Consider the following 17,241-nt stretch of genomic DNA (forward strand, 5'->3'; position numbering starts at 1 on the left):
AGAGGGTGACCTTTGCCAGCCGTTCTTCACTAAAATAACCTAGATAAAAACCAGTCATTTTAAAACTGAGCACATCTACTTTAAACGCACAGAAGGGATTAAAGTAGAACTGAGTGAAAAAATGAAAACTGTCGTTGAACGGTCCTCAGGCCGCAAAGGATTTAAACAAAGACAGCACTTACAAAGGATCGGCTTATAAAAATAAGCAGTTAATTAAAACAATGTTATAACAGCACTTCCCAATGTTGAAAGCCACGGACTTTAGGTGTTTGGACCGACACTGCAGTCTGAACTCCTGCCAAGCCTACTACTAGGAAAGTCTTTGCAAAACACACTAACTTCTATTTATCCTCCTGCTTCTGACCTACTTCAGGCTCCAACTTTTAAAGCATATAAAAGAAATTGACATACAGCTGGGAATGCTCAAACTGCAGAAAAATAAACAGGGATACAGTCTCATCTACAAAGTAAGGAGATTAGACAGATATCATTAAAGTCCTTCTCAGTCTTAAAATTTTATTATTTTTATTATGAGAATACCAAAAAGCTTATCACAAACTGTATAAACGTGCAGCTTCCTAAAGTCAGTGATGATGGTTTTAAAGGTGCTTGGAGGTTGGGAAGTAAAAGATGAATCACTTGAGCAGAATCAGCTACCAAGAGTAGCTCAAAAACTAACAGCCTTGACCAGGTCACCTGAGTTCCTGAGGCAAGGGATGAATTCCCTCCTTCCCCTCCTATTTTGTGAAAATGGTTTTTCTCAACCTGCATGGGGGACTAAGTTTAGAAAACAATTTTGTTTTATTACAATTCTCATTTCTTCTTACAACTTCTCACATAAACTCCCATTACAAAGTTAGAGATCTTTACATTCAATGATTTCTCTCCATTTGACAAAACGAAAAGCAAAATTCAATTAGTCAATATTAATTTGAATTAATTGTACTTGCAATTATATTACGAACAATTCAAGCTGTATATCAACCATGACCTTTACTCATTTCCTAAGGTGTCTGAGCAAAGCGGTGCTCTTCTGGGCCCGCATCAGATCACTGGAGCAAGCTGACTAGTATTCCGAAGCCCAGTGTCCTTGTCCAGGGAGAAAAGGGCCTAATACAACTGTCACAAAGATTAAAGAAGGTTCATGTGTGTGTGCACAGTACCTACCACCTGCCGGAAATCATTACTGCTGTTAACTTTTACTTATAAGTGTCAGATGGGCTTTCGGTAGCATTCTGAGTCGTAATGGGTGGCAAAACTCAAGTATTCCATGTGTGTCTACCCATTTCTCCAAATTTTACTTTAGAATAAGATTTATTCTTCCAATGAGAAGAAAAGTTTCCTTCTCCTTTACCCTCAAAATTTCTAAATGGTCACCACAGATAAAACTTTTGAAAGAACTACTGAGAAGCCCCATCCTTTCTGCCTTTGAGAACTTTCTGACTAGTGTAGAATCAAATCCCTTCCACCCTTAGTATATTAATACAAAGTCATTTACCTCTAATATGTAGTCCCTGACCTGTCCCAGATGGTGTGGAAAGTGTTAGCAGCACAGGATATATATTTATACAACTGCAAGCCCAAGCTTTAAAGAGCTGTTACCTGACAAAATGAATAAATGACTAAGAACCATTCCAAGTCATGGGTCGCCAAGACCATCACAGCATGATCACGATCATCACTAGGACCATGCTACTGTGACAGTACTGACAAGTCTCCGAGGCCAGGGTGTCTCATGCACTATCAAATTACTTCGTATTACAATTTTTTATAAGTATCATATCATCACTGAAAACATTATTTTAGCATAGATCCCACTGTCTAGGTGTTTCCTCCGTTTAGACAGAGAAACAACCATCCACTGTGCAGTTTAACTTAAATCCCAAATAACTTTCTTCCTCCTTCTTGTTTAGGCACCGATTCCAGTAACATTCCCCCTCCTATACCATGTTTTCCTGTATACGACAGGTACTTATACCACAGTGCTTTACCCAAACCCTACTGATCCGTCCTATGCTGTTTTTCAGCTTTTGCCATTTTCTTTTTTTTTTAAAACGGGCTCCGTGCTCAGCGTGGAGCCCAACACGGGGCTTGAACTCATAACCCTGAGATCAAGACCTGAGCTGAGATCAAGAGTCGGCCGCTTAACCGACTGAGCCATCCAGGTGCCCCAGGCTTCTGCCACCTTTTCATTTTCCTGCCACTGTGTTTTATGTGCCATTTAATTATAAAATCTGCCATACATTTACGGCCTTCTTTTCGAAATAGGATTAAGACCTATTCCAAAGATCTTTCTTTTAAAAAATACTATAAAAAAGGACTTCTGATCTCAATAGTGAATTTCGAAATTCTTAGAGAGCTGCAGAATTTGAACAAAATGTTCAAATAATAAATAACTTTCTTAGTCTATGAATATGAATGAAAAGGAAATATTTCTTATAGCATGGCTAATTCATAAGGGACCGAAAAAAAGACAACTATGAGTCAGAAAGCCTTGCTCTAAACAGTGATCTGATGAGGCCATTAAAGAGTATTTAAGTTAAAAGTTTTTTTTAACCAACAATCCTCAAAAATCTATGAACCTACCTGGTAACAGTAAAATATATGCTAAACACTACAGCTCTCTTATAGCTAGTAGTGGCCTGAGGCGGCCACTAAAAGAGCAATAAAAAGATGGACACCCTGAGGTGAATGACTTCCTATCAATAACCAACCAACATTGCAAGAGCAAACACCAGAATGCACCGATAATTACTACAGTGCGTGAGTTAACCAACCTCCCTGGTCCCGCGCAATGAGCTCACAGAAGTCAGGATGTGCACAGGCTGTATCCTTCGCTGTTTCCATTCTTGGTTTAAGATTTCCGTTCTTTCCAAAATTTTCTGACGATTGGAACTAAACATACTCTTTAAAAAAAATGAAGGAGAGGAGAAGAGAAATTGTTCATCGTTAGAAAATGTGTAGTATCTCTAATGCACGTTAACATCTAGTGATTTCTCAAAAATATCAGGAGCGTTCCTTCAAACACATACAGATTTTACACTAAACTGTGGCTTCCCACATTCGAATAACATAGAAGCACCACACCTATTATTTTACTAAGAGTGGGCAGGGAACAGAAAATCATTGCATCCTTTCTTTGTTAACATCATATAAAAACAAAATCACAATGACTTTAGAAACATAAAACCATGAAACACATTCCTTTATATTTGGGTCCCAAATCTGCACGTGTAATACAAAAGATACACTAAAAAGAGAGTGATTTCTAAGCAGATTGACTGGCCATTAGATTTCAATCTTTCCATTCCCATTACTGTGCCTGGGACAATCTTTATGTTAATTAAGACAGATCAAGGCCCTTGGCTTCCAAGCCTTCATGTATCTTACTATAAATATGACCTTGGCTGAAAATGGACCCTGGCAAATTGAAACTTATCTTTGGGGGGCGGGGCGGGGCACTACCCTTAACCGTAGGTGTGCTTCACAAAAGATAAAGCTGTACCTTAACTTCGTCAGCCCGCCTGAACCTCTTGAGCTGCCGCAGCCGCATGTACTCTGATTTTACACGCTTGCGCCAACAAACAGGTCCCTTCTCAGATTTCTTCCCAGTCTGGCCCATGATTATTCTAAAAGCAATGGTTTCATATTAAAATCACTAATCTAACCAGCCTGAATATGATCATTTGTGTTTTAATCCCCAGCAAACTAACAATCAACAAAATAAACAATACATGACACTGATGACATTTGCAAGGGTGCTCATTCGAGCTGTGGGGTTTTATCCTTAAAACATTTCATCCAAAATATGAGTTTTTATTTAATACAACTTTTAAGAGAGATTTTTATTGACAAAGGTTTTCCACTCCTAAAAAGCAGCCGTCTTTACAGAAACGTGATCCTATTACAGAAATTAAGCATACTATAACATGCTCATTTTCAGCCTGAGATCCACACATGTAGACACATACTCTAAGTTTTTCATCAAGTTAGCATAAATGAAGAGCATGATTGAAAAAGAGAAGTCTGAAAATGTAAAATTTACATACAGCACTAAAAGTAAAAAATACATAGTACAACGTACAACGAATGTACAAATTAAAGCATTCTCCCTGCACACACTTTTTACCAGGCTTCTCACCTTAAACACTGTGATAAAAGTCTGTACTTTTGCCTCTTGTGCCCCTTTTACTCACACGAGGGGTTTTTCCACTAGCAAACCAAAAATGCAGCAAATGCCAAGTAAATTCTCCAGGCTTATCTTCAGTTGCAGGCTCTAGGTAACCAATTACGCTTAAATGTGGGGACAGCCTATAGTTCCCCAGATGCCTAAGTACAGAGTCCCCATTTTAAGTCTAAACAAGTGTCCCCTTCTAGAACATTCACCTCTCAAAGTATAAAAATCATACTTGTATCCTAAAAAATTAGGACATTCTCTCTGCCAGAAAGTACAAAGGGCTGCATTAAGGATGTTTGCTGTAAATTTATCTAAGAGCAAAGGAAAGCCAGAATGTTTTAAATAAAAGGGAAGGGGGAGACTGACATTCTAGAAAGAGCAGGTGACCAATAGAGGAGGTTAGGACTGCAGCACAGCATTTGCACAAGAGAGGAGGGTAGCTTCCCCCACCACAGTGGTGATAAAAGTAAAGCAAAGGAATTCAAGAGTCACTTAACAGAAAACTTGGTGATGGCTTATATATGAGTGGACAGGGGCATCTGGGTGGCTCAGTGGGTTAAGCATCTGCCTTCAGCTCGGGTCATGATCTCAGGCTCCCTGCTCAGCAAAGAGCCGGCTTTTCTCCCTTTCCTTCTGCCTCTGCCTGTTGCTCCCTCTTTTTGTGCTCTAATAAATAAATAAAATCTTAAAAAAAAAAAAATGGAGTGGATGATGTTCTGGCTTGAATACCTGGTAACAGAGTAGAGCCTCATTTACCTGTCCACATAAAACCCTTGGGCACAGAGAAACCACCTAAAAAGACAAGATTAAGAGGACGGCAGCCCAGAGGTCAGTGGGTAACTTCCTGTCAGGATAGCTTCCCACCAGAGACAAGGAAAGCAGCCTCGTGGACTACTTTGGCTGAAAGAGGGGCAAGATAAGCTCTGGATAACCATCGAGTACTAGGAACCAGGCCCTGAACATACAAAGATCAGTGACACAGAACTTGCCCTGAAGGAGCTTAGATGCCACCTAACAAGGCTGAAAACAAGAAAATACAATAGGAGATATACAGGAAAAATTCCGGGGGTGGGGAGTGGCAGGAAAGGTGTTAACAGAACCTTAGAAGTTGAGCTGGATTTCAAAAGGCCAAGAAAGATCGGAAGAGACTCTGACTCTAAGGTATGAGCAGGAGGACGGCTGGAGATGGGGCTCTGAAGGCCAAGAGGTCCAGCTGGCAGACCCCACTAACAGAGAGGGACACCTAGCCAGCTGGAGACCCCACTGAGGGAATGAGAAGAATGAAGAGATTTCAGAACTTGAGCCAAGTCGGTCGGATGAGGCCACAGAGATATAACTGAAAAGGTTCTAAGTGTGACCTGAAAAGACTGGACGGAGGAAGATGACCCCATCTCTGAGGCAAAGTACAAAGTGAGGAAGACAGAAGATGGTGAGGGAGGCCAAAAAGACACCTGGGAGGGGGGGTATTTAAGAAACCTCCGTGCCATTCCTTTGCTTTCTTACCTGCTACTTAACAGAGGAGCTCAAGTAATTCTATGCAAATTCTTTTCAGAGCTTCAAAGGCCTAGGAACTAGCAGGGAGAACCATCAGATAAAAAGGGATTATCTTGCTTCATTAGCTCACAGACTAATCATAACTGGTGCATCTACTGCCCTGACAAATTCCTGGGCCCTGGCGGCAGCACCCCTGCGCCCCGCCCACACCTGCCGAACCCTGGAGCAGGCATGTGGGGCTTCCTTCCCACTGTGGGGCAAGACGGATGTGACCCTGGCTCATCTCTGTAAGATGCGCATCTTATGTGCTTGGTGAAGAGGTGTGCATCCCATGTCTGCACACTAGAACTCGCCTTGCCAGCTATTCTGAGTGCCTTCCATGGCACTCCCACCATGAGCAACAACGTCTCTGGTCAGTTATGTCACAACAAAATAGTCTCTCTGACCAAAGGTGTAACTGTACAAGCTGCAAGTCAACAACACCACTTTTCAAATTATTCTAGAACCAGCATCTCTGTAAGACAGCGTGTACGGAAAAATTTCTACGTTTCTACGTTTCACACAGCTCTTCCAGATACAGAAGTATAAAAGTGAAGCTGTGAAACTATAGGATTATCTGGTCAATATGCACAATAGAGATGAAATAAGAAAAATCACAGTAACTCACCTATGGATTCAAATATAAGGATCATAACCTCTGAACAACCTAAGAAATAGGGGCACCTTGGTGGTTCAGTGGTTGAACAACTGCCTTCGGCTCAGGGCGTAATCCCGGGGTCCTGGGATTGAGTCCCACATCGGGGCTCCCCACAGGGAGGCTGATTCTCCCTCTGTCTGTGTCTCTGCCTGTCTCTCATGAATAAATAATAAAATCTTTAAAAAAAAAAAAAAAGCAACCTAAGAAATAGATCTAAAAATGTGTGGACCGTTCTTTGAATACATAGGGATAAACAGGCTGGTCTACTAAAAAGTAATAAAATTTAAGTCACCATTTAGAAGACTGGTTTACATAAAATAAACCCGCTCCCACTTTCACAGCATTTATACTATATTAAAATCATGTTTTCAAAAAAAAAAATCATGTTTTCATATTTTTCATTCCAATTCATCCCCACTGTAAGTTCTTCAGGAGCAAGAACCATTCTTACTCATTTATAAGATCTCAGAGCCCTGCTGTGTGCCTGGCAAATACATTCTAAAACAAAAACAGAACACGTCTCCTAACGAACATTGATGGTGAACTGTTCACGAAGTCTAGGTATGCCACGAAGTATGAAAAGGAAGGGTGGGGCCTCCCGTGAGTGGGCATGGAAATGCACCCCACTACCACAAAACCCCCAAGGAAGAGGAGTCTCAGGGATGACTCAGACCCCATGGTCCAGAAGCCCTGGAGAAGATATCCTGAGTATAAAACTTGGAGCGTTTGGGATTTCTTCTTATTAAGGAAACTGATATTACCTTAAGGATCTTTTCCAAACTATAGGGATAACACCAGTACCTCCAAGTTGGTTACAAACACCAAGCACACTGCCTCACCTAGTGCTGAGCAAGCAGTAAGCCTCCAAATGTCAGCCAGCCCCGCACCCTTCCCACGAATGGCAGCCTCGAATCGGGTCTTCTGATTTCCACCATACCACTGCCCAGTATTAGAATCCAGTTCCAAGTATCTACATGTTGGCAGAAAAAAGCCTCTATTAGAATAACGAGCCACTGAATGGATGAGGATTTGTGAATACACCCAATTTTTACATTTCTCATTCAAAAGATTTGTTAGTTTCATAGGTGAAATGGCACTAAGGGGATTTTTATCCAGGATATGAAAAGGACTTCTCTTACTCAAAACAGTACAACTCTAATCATTAAAACAAGACTCTATCCATATACAGTAAAACCAAAACAACAGGTATTCTTTAATTCAAAAGACAAAGCAAATTATGGCAGGAGACCATCAAAACCTTCGTACAATGCAGCAGAACCTTACAAAATAACACAGATACAGGTTACATAAGGAAAGTAAGGAAAAATACATAGTCCACAGTCTCTTTATCCTAATATCCTGAACTCCATTGCCCTTGTAACCCCGCTCTGTCCCACCAGAGCAGACAAGGTGTCTGTGCCACCCGCATCAGCTCACCAACCCTTCTCTGAGGACTACCATCCACAGGGTGCCAGGGCACACCGCTCCCTGCTGACAGGCACCAGTACACACTAGATAAATGATCAGACTGGTCTGGTCACAGGGAAGATTTCAGGAGGCTCCCTGCTAAGTCAGGACAAGAATGCGCACTCTTTTCCACTTAGATTCGAACCTGGATAAACAATGCCCCAACAATCACTGGAAGCCAATCTCATGCTCTCTCTCCGCAAGCCTGAGAGAAGAGTCTGCAAAAAAAAGTCAATGACAAAAAAGAAAAAACACCCAAAGCCAAGAAATGGACTCTAATCACCTCACTGGGCGAGCCCTGAACCGGGCAAGCTTTGCCAAACCCAACTCTAGAACATTCAGTTACATAAGCTAAGAAAAGCTTTTTTTTTCTCTTAAACCGGTCTGGATAAGGTTTTCTTGCCACATGAAATATAAAGCCGTCTGAGATACATTCTTGGTATTGAGACTACACATACAATAATGCCTGAATTAACAGAAAATGTGTTCTGGTGACCATTTCCTCACCGTCACATCAAGGACATCACCAGAGAGACCAATTACAGCAGTGCTGCCCACCTGGTAAGGAGCTTCCTCCATCCTCTCAGGTTTCTACGGCCCCTGTGATGTGCCAGGAGACACATCTCCACCCCTCAGGGGACCAGGACACAAAGCCCAAAGAACCAGCATTCCGCTCTCTTAGGTCCAACTTGTGAGGGGCCTTTCCTTGGGTTGGTACCCCTGCCCCTCCTTACTCAGTGACCAATGATGAAGAATTAAAAATAAATTCCCTAGGCATTTTCAGTTCCCTTGATGCCTTTCTTTAAAGGTTCTTCATTCCTAAATGATGGCTCAAGGCACGTGCTAGTGCCTATTTAGTCTTGCAGGGTTCTGTTTTCTACTTGTCTTAAGAAAACTAAGTAATAAACTACATGTACTACTCATCCTCCCTAACTAAATTAATAGCATTAACTCTGACTCTTTACTGATTACCAGACTCTATAAGGTCAAATCCAAACCTAACAAAATTTAAGTAATACGATTGCAATATTCTTGATGTCCATCCATAACTAAAACGTCTTTTTTACTTCACAGTGAGCCATTAAATTGCCAACTTTGAAAAATTGCCAGTCTGCAGCAGTGCTTATGTTTAAGATTCTTTGAGGGCAGCTGCTCGTCTCATTTAACAATTTATTTTTTTAGGTTGAGCTCTGTGCCCAACATGGGGCTAGAACTCATAACCCCGATATCAAACCTCATACTCTACTGACTGAGGCAGCCAAGGACCCCAGTTTCTTTTTTTTTTTTTTTAAGATTTGAGAGAGAGAGAGAGAGAGAGAGAGAGAGAGAGAGAGAGAGAGAGAACAAGCGCACACAAGCAGGAAGAAAGGGCAGAGGGAAAGAAAGTACCCTCAAGCAGACTCACTACTGAGCACTGATCTCGAAGCCCAGGGCAGGGCTTAATCCCAGGACCCTGAGACCACAACCAGAGCCAAAAATCAAGAGCCAGCCTCTTAACCAACTGAGCCACCCAGGTGCCCCTCATTTATTTCTTAAGTTAAAACCCACTGCTTTAATAAACTAAAAAATAAATTAACAGTAATTAATCTTTGTAGGTAAGGGAAAAACATATAAAGAGAATTTAGACATATAGATACTACCCTTGGTAAGAGGTAAAAATCAATTATCTGAGAAGCAGATCTTATGCCTAAGGGGAAATAAAGGCAATGCACCTCGCAAGGAAGACCAAGAGTGAGGGGTCCCCGCAGCACAGCCGTACTGCTGCACTAAGGACTCCAGACAAGATTTCACCTCCTGCCGTCACTCCAGTGTTAGGTCTACACGGATTCTGAGGCCAGGCTACGTTCTAGCTCACCCAAGGCTGCAAAAAGCTGAAGAGCAAAATAAATCACAATGGTATTGTACTACAACCGAATGAACAAGTATCCAGGAGTCCATGAAATAAATAAGTGATTAATAAGTAAACGGGAGAAGAGGGGCAGTCCTCCTTACAGGGAATTCCAAATAACGACATGTGTATACCTCTCTAACCTGGGAGGCTGACCTCAGGTCCCTTCCCCCTGAGCAGGGCCTGGACTCAGTAACTCACTTCCATGGCAGAGAGCCTGGCATGGGAAACAGTAACATCACCGCAGAGAAGCCCAGAAGGCACCACAACCCACCAAACAATGATGGATAAAAGATGAGGGACAAGCCACATTGCCGTCGTGTGCCGTTCAACGTGAGGGAAGAGGGACATTTCACCTTTGTGGCCTTCTTCACCCAAAACCTCAGAACCCACACCTCAGTCTTAGCACACAAACACATCAGACAAACCCATACCGAAGGACACTTCTACAAAATACCTGATAATAGTCCTCAAAACTATCATGAGGTCATGAAAACAAGAGGAGTTTAAGGAACCATCGAAGTCTGAAGGCCTGAGGAGATAACTAAGTGCTGCGTGGCGCCCTGGCCTGGATCCCAGGACACAAAACTGGTAAAATCCAAATAAAGTCTCTAGGTTAATTAACAGTAACATACTGGTGTCGGTTTCTACATTTTTAAAAATGTACCAAGGTTCCAGAAATCTAAATTTATTCCAAAATAGAGTTTAAAAAGAAAAGAGAGACAAGTAAGTTATACAACCACCCAATGTAAAAACATTCACTTTTAAAATGCCCTCCACTTTTGGGGCACCTGGTTGGCTCAGCTGATACAGCATGTGACTCTCAATCTCAGGGTTTTAAGTTTGAGCCCCAAGCTGGGTGTAGAGATTACTTAAAAACAGAAATCTAAAAAAAAAAAAAAAAAAAACCTTTACCTTAAATAATTTTAAATACATAAATTTTAAAAATAAATGACACCCACTTTTAAAAATGATAAACAGAAAAAAAATGATAAACAGAACAAAAACACATAAAAAATGTTCAAATGTGATATAAAATGTTAAGGGAGGGGGACAAAAAAATGCACCAATGATTAGAACTCTGGAAAAACATCAAGTCAAGGGACACCTAGGTGGCTCAGTCAGTTAAGCAGCTCTTGGTTTCCACTCCTCAGGGTGGAAGATCCAGCCCCAGGTCAGGCTCCAGGCTCAAGCCCAGAATCTGCTTAAGACTCTCCCCCCCTGCCCTCCCCACCACAGCACGTGAGCTCACTCTCTCTAAAAGAAATAAATAAATAAATCTTAAGAAAAAAAAATTAAAAAGAACAGGCAGTAATTAAGGCAGCTGGTACTTTTACAAACCTTAAAACAAAATTGAGGGGAAAATTTCACACGTACAATTGTACTATTTTAAAACTCAGATTAACAATTTAAAAGGAAAAAACCCTCCATAAATGCCTTAAGATGGTGTCTACTTAAAGAGATAATGCACATTTAGGCTGCACTAAGCAAATTACAGAATCTGAACCAACGAAAGTAATCGTGCCCCGATTACACATGCACTGATCAGCCGAAACAAAAGGATTCCATACAACTCAAGTCCACTTTAGCTGTGCTTAAGATGGTCAGAGAATCGTCTCTCTGCCCCAGCGGGGAACACAGCATTAAGCACCTGACACAGAAAAAGAGCATTTGAGTTTAGAGTTTGAATAGAGAAGTGTTGTATGATATACATTTACTCATTCAACACATACCAGGTATTATTTATAAAAACTGAAAGCTCAGCAGTAAATAAAAGAGACAAAATTCTGTAATCCCATAAAACTTACAATCTACTTGGATGGAAATGACCAAAAAAAAAAAAAGGAAAATGTTTTAGTGTGGCAGACAATGTTGAGTGCTATAAAAGAAACCAAACCGGTAAGTATGGTAAAGCAGGTATGATAAGCTCGCAAACAAAGGAACCTGGGCTGGACCACTTAGCACCCTCCCTGTGTTACAAAGCCAATGGGATACCGAGACCCCCACCAACCAGCAAACCCAGAAGTAAAACACACAGCACAATATTTCCCAGTAAAGATTCCAAAATAATTGGATTAAGTATATATCCAATATAGATCTCACCACTCCACAATGCTCTAGTGATCAACACAGCTTGACAGGATAATCAACTGGCATTAAAACTAGTATTCAAGGATCGCTAGGTGCCGCTGTTCAGGTTAACTATGCGGTCTGATTATTCTGGAAGTTAACAAGCCATTTTATAAAATCTGTTTATGCAAATAGCCATTATCTGTGTTAGTATTTGTAAGCCAAACTAAAGAAACATTATAAAACTGGTCCCAAGGCTATGGCATTGTTATAAGCTCTACTGTTGGTTATTCAGTTTTAACCAAACAGCATCATTAAACGTGTTGCTGATATGACTAGTATATTTCATTTGTAACTCTGCTTTGATTTTATCTATACATTCTCAAGGAACATATAAAGAAAATTAAGGTCAAGGCAACCCTCGGATCCCACTTAACACTCAAGTTTGAAAAATGTATGAGGAAAAACTGGAGCATTGAAGTAATTCAGGAATAAGGTGATCTGAGCTCTGACTAGGTTGATGGCAATGTGAATGAAGAAAGAGATACCAAGAGACACTAAAATTAAAAATCCAAAAATAAACCTAAAAAAAATAATTAATTAAATTAAAATTCCAGATGCCCATATACACTGGGGGTAGGGGGGCCCTTGGGGATCAAAAGAGGCCTAAAGTGAGCCACTGTAACAACAAAGAAGTTGGAACTTAGAATGCAGATTAACAGACATTAATTACTTACTGGGCCCTTCCTAGCACAAACAGAATGTTGGGCAGTTCACAGGAAACACACCATCCTTCTCAACTGTCTGGTCTCAGGACCCCTTTAGTTTACCGGGGCTGTAACGATGGGTATGTAGTATCTTAGGAATACTAGCTGAGGAATTTTTAAAACATCAACTCATTTAAAGATAGTAACAGCAAACCTATTACATGTTAATAGAAAAAACATTTTATTTTAAAAACTACTTTCCTTTAAAAAAAAAAATCACTGAGTGGTATGGTTTTACAGTTTTGCCAATTTTTAAACTATCTGTCTTAATAGAAGACAGCTGGATCTTATCTGCTTCTGCATTCAATCTGTTCCAGTATGTTGTTTTGGTTAAAGAATATGAAGAAAATCCATTTCCAAACAGGCATTTAGCTAGAAAATGGAAGAGTATTGGAACAGCCTTTGAGGTAATTGTGACTCTCATGCTTTGATATTAGACCAAAACTGTTCTGTGAAAATAGTGGCTGAGCTTGCAATTCAACCTAAGTGCTTTTCCTCAAGACAACACCATTCTTCAGTAAGCAGTGATAGTTTTGTAAGATTGGTTGCAATGTAGAATCTGAAATTATAAACTTTTTGAACTCTGCTACGTTAAAATTCATTGGTCTATTCACTTTGAACGGATCTTTAACCTGTGCATGGTTTTATATCATCATCATTCCTCATATCTGAAAAATACTGGCCCACTGGGTTATGCAGATTTCCCCAAAACTGACATATTTCCAAAAATCGTATTTGGTAAATCCACTGATCTCATCTGAAAAGTCTTTTAAGTATTTATTGGGCAACTGTCAAGTTCGCGGTGACAGATACAAGTTTTCCAAAAATCCTAATTTTTGCTTGAAAGCTCAAAACATTATCATCGGCGACAAATACAGTTGTTGATTTCCTTGAAGGCTCCTTTCACTGAAAAGTGCTTGCCAAATACCCGTCTGAATAATCTTAGTCTGTCTGTCAACCCCTCTTCCAAGCAAAACCGTTCTCCATGAAGAACACAGCCAGTGCAGTGCTGTTCCTAAGACCCATCCTGCTTTGGTATGCAGCACAAGCAATTTACACACGGCCCCATCTCGGTGCACAGAACATTTCAAGAGTGTGCACCCGGGCTCACAAGTTAATAAAATTAACAATTTTTATTACTTCATCAAGGACATTCCCTAGAACTGCCTTTTGGTGTTTTGTTTTTTGGGTTTTAGAGCACAAGTGCTAAGGCATCAATGGTTTCCAAAACCTACCATGGCTTTTCCACCATTGGTGCATGTCAACACACGGAAGGAAGAAAAAGGAAGGAAGGAAAAGAAAGTGGCAAAGAACATTTCAGTACTGTGACGAGGATAACGTCACAGGCTCTCTGAGGTCCACAGACCATGCTCTCAGAACAGTGCTGCGCTGTAAGTGTATCCAGACACCATACAAATCAAATCGCAACAATTCCTGCCTTTTCATTTGCCTAGCAAAGCACCTAGAATGAGCAATATATTCAAATTATATACTTCTAAAAAACACATTTAGAAGAATGAAGGCCTAGAAATCACCATTCTTGCAACTAAAAACAAAATCCATATGAAGCATATTTAATGGGGGATACTTTTTCCCTGCCAAACTATAGAATCTAAATGGTAGTATGCCGTACATCTGCGCCAAATCAAGAGACTAGTGTCTAACAAATGCATTTTAAACAAATTGCCTGTCTTCACCCATCTGTCCCACCCTTCACCATTGTAAGAAGGGATCAGTGGTCATGGTCACTCTCTTCTGATTCTAAAACCTAAAACCACCTCATCCTACCAAGTAATGCCCCATTCATACAGACCTGAACCTACCCCCATAAAAGAAAGATAAAATAAAAATATCGTTCAGGGACCTTTTCAATTCCTAGAATGCCTCCATTTGTATCTAGGAGAAAAATGACAAAAATATACAAAAGCTCACTAGTGCTGGACCCAAGTATTCCACCCAAACAACCTACAAAACTCTATAAGAAACTTCTGAAGTTTTGGTTTGAAGGACTTGGGGAGGCCAAGTCCTTTAAACCGAAATGAGCCAAAATGAGAGGTATTATCAACCAGAATTTATGAAGTATTCAGAAAATGCTAAATCCTGTAACGCGACGGGCATCTCAGTGCCTAAACTTTAGCAGACCACTTGTACATACAGCTACAGATGAGAAAGCATCATGAACAGTGTTTGTGCTCAAGTCTTTAGGAAACAAAAAAAAAAAAAAAAATTTAAAAAAGTCTTTAGGAAACAGATGAGCCAGTGACTAGTGATCAGGAGAAAATAAGGGGGCAAATACAGATCTTATTTGTAGCTCGAAGTGAAGGAGTACTAAAAAAGGCACAGTACTGCTCAACAGCACAGGAAAATGATAGTGACATGGCAGTCTCCGCAGAATAGAAAACACTGACTTGATTGTCACAGCAAAAGTGAGTAGATTCTGCACTAATGCATTTTCCACAAAAATAAGATCACGCTCCTCCTTCCAGCCGAAGAGTAAACTAAACTGCAAGTTCAACATGGAATCTACAGCCCAGCATTCCTGTGTTTATCTGAAATGCTATCAGTTTACAAAGATATGTCTTGGAAAAGAAATGGCCATCTAAATTTAAACCAATTGGAGGGGGCGCCTGGCTAGCTCTGTCCGTGGAACTCAGAGTCCTGAGTTCAAGTTCCACACTGGGCGTACAAGATTACTTTTTTAAAAAGTTTCACAAGTGTAAACCAAGTGGAGAATTATATGATCTCATTCATTTGGGTCACTATAAAAAATAGTGAAAGGGGGGATCCCTGGGTGGCGCAGTGGTTTGGCGCCTGCCTTTGGCCCAGGGCGCGATCCTGGAGACCCGGGATCGAGTCCCACGTCGGGCTCCCGGTGCATGGAGCCTGCTTCTCCCTCTGCCTGTGTCTCTGCCTCTCTCTCTCTCTCTGTGACTATCATAAATAAACAAAAATTTAAAAAAAAAATAGTGAAAGGGAATAAAGGGGAAAGGAGAGAAAATGAGTGAATATATCAGTAAGGATGACAGAACATGAGAGACTCCTAACACTGGGAAACAAAGGGTAGTAGAAAGGGAGATGGGCGGGGGGTTGGGGTAACTGGGTGATGGGCACTGAGGGGGGCACTTGACGGGATGAGCACTGGGTGATATGCTGTATGTTGGCAAACTGAACTCCAATAAAAGCAATTAATAAAAATGTCATAAATATCAAGAATCTGCTTCAACAGGGGCGACTGGGTGGTGCAGACGGTTAACCCTCTGACTCTTGGTTTTTAGCTCAGGTTGTGAGATCCAGCACCACATGGGGCTCTGCACCGAGCACTACTGAAGATACTCTCTCCCTCTCTCTCACCCCCTCCCACTCCCGCTTTCTTTAAAATAAATAAATCTTTAAAAAAATAAAACAAATTTGCTTCAACAGTAGACAGATTAAATTGACATTTAGAAATAAGTCTTCTTTGAAAATATACTAAATCCATTAGCTGAAACCTCTCCTTTCTTTGGGTGTGTACTCAGTTCTACCGAAATACTGCTGGAGGGAAATGAAAGACAAAGTTATGGCTCAGAAACTAAAACTATGATATATAACTCATGATTCAAAGACAACACAAAATACATATTATTCAAGATATATACTATTCACTACTAGTTGATACAAACGTAGGTAAGTCTGAAGCCAGATGCTCTTCCCTCTAGAAAGTCGATTTTAAATCTTACACCTCTGGTAAGTCAACATCTAACACAAATTTAATAACATCCATTGTGCAAAATTTTAAGAGAAACTCGAGTCAGGTAAATACAAAGGATCTTGTATTGCACTGTTCCAGCCAACAAGTGCAGGAACTAGCTGCCAGGAATCTGCAGCTCCCACAGCCCACTCCACCTGCCTCCGATGCCGTGGTTAGCCACTCGATTCCAGCGCTCAAGGGTATTTTTCAGATAGCACTGGCCCTGAAGTACGAACCAACAACTCTGTGCTCAAAAGAAAAGCAATGATGTATTCCTCATAGTAGACAAGAGATAGGCTGGTTTAGGGCCTAAAGAAAAGTATTTATGATCTGGAATCTTCCTAGAACTTTTCAATGCATAACCCTGCTGACATACATACTATTGTTGTCTGCACCCTGTCCTTACGTCCTAGCCCCCAAAGGAGATGCAGTTTCCTCTGTATTCTGAAGACAGAATTAGAAAAAAAAAAAAAAAAAAAAAGACTAAACCCAAAGCATTTACAGCACCTCCCAGAATCTGCAGGCATCCTACAACCAAGTGACTGTTATCAGCTGGTTTCAGCATTTGAGTTTAGTGTACACCACAGCGGGGAAAAATGTCTTCTAGTGCAATTTCTTTCATCTGTGGACACCAACAGAACTCCTCACTGAGACCCTTCAGAAACTTCTTGGGCTCATCTCCACCCTGAAGTTCACTTTCTTGCTGAAAATAGTTAACAGTTTAGGGACAAGATGAAAGTAAAAGAGGTAGGGACAGTTATAAATTACAAGTGTTTTTTGTGAGTTTCCTATCCGTAAGGTCCATCAGGAACATAAAGACACTGAGCTGCTGGACAACTTCAAACTTTACAGTATAATTGACAACCAATGATACTTTTCAGTATTTGTTTTACCAAAGATATTGTCTATTGAATTTATTAGTATAACATCACTTGTCACTAAAAGTTAAAGCCC

General features: G+C 40.6%; 1 protein-coding gene across 7 annotated transcripts in view; it reads right to left on the reverse strand.

The window, feature by feature from the left end:
• EZH2 (enhancer of zeste 2 polycomb repressive complex 2 subunit) overlaps positions 1 to 17,241 on the reverse strand; it is a 65,616-nt gene that overhangs the window by 35,630 nt on the left and 12,745 nt on the right. For 2 of the 7 annotated variants that reach the window (XM_055334933.1, XM_055334932.1), the window contains exons 2-3: positions 3,506 to 3,629; positions 2,778 to 2,906 (exon numbers count right to left, since the gene is read on the reverse strand). The exons of 1 other annotated variant lie outside the window; for it this stretch is intronic. In XM_055334933.1, coding sequence (XP_055190908.1) covers positions 2,778 to 2,906; positions 3,506 to 3,622 — 246 coding nt within the window. In that variant the 5' untranslated portion in view covers positions 3,623 to 3,629. Of the gene's footprint in view, positions 1 to 2,777; positions 2,907 to 3,505; positions 3,630 to 7,207; positions 7,821 to 17,241 lie in introns of those variants that run through there. 4 more of the 7 variants (XM_055334934.1, XM_055334936.1, XM_055334935.1 and 1 more) reach the window with 4 other exon arrangements.

Source organism: Nyctereutes procyonoides, unplaced genomic scaffold (assembly GCF_905146905.1).
Source record: "Nyctereutes procyonoides isolate TBG_1078 unplaced genomic scaffold, NYPRO_anot_genome, whole genome shotgun sequence".
Lineage (NCBI taxonomy): Eukaryota > Metazoa > Chordata > Mammalia > Carnivora > Canidae > Nyctereutes > Nyctereutes procyonoides.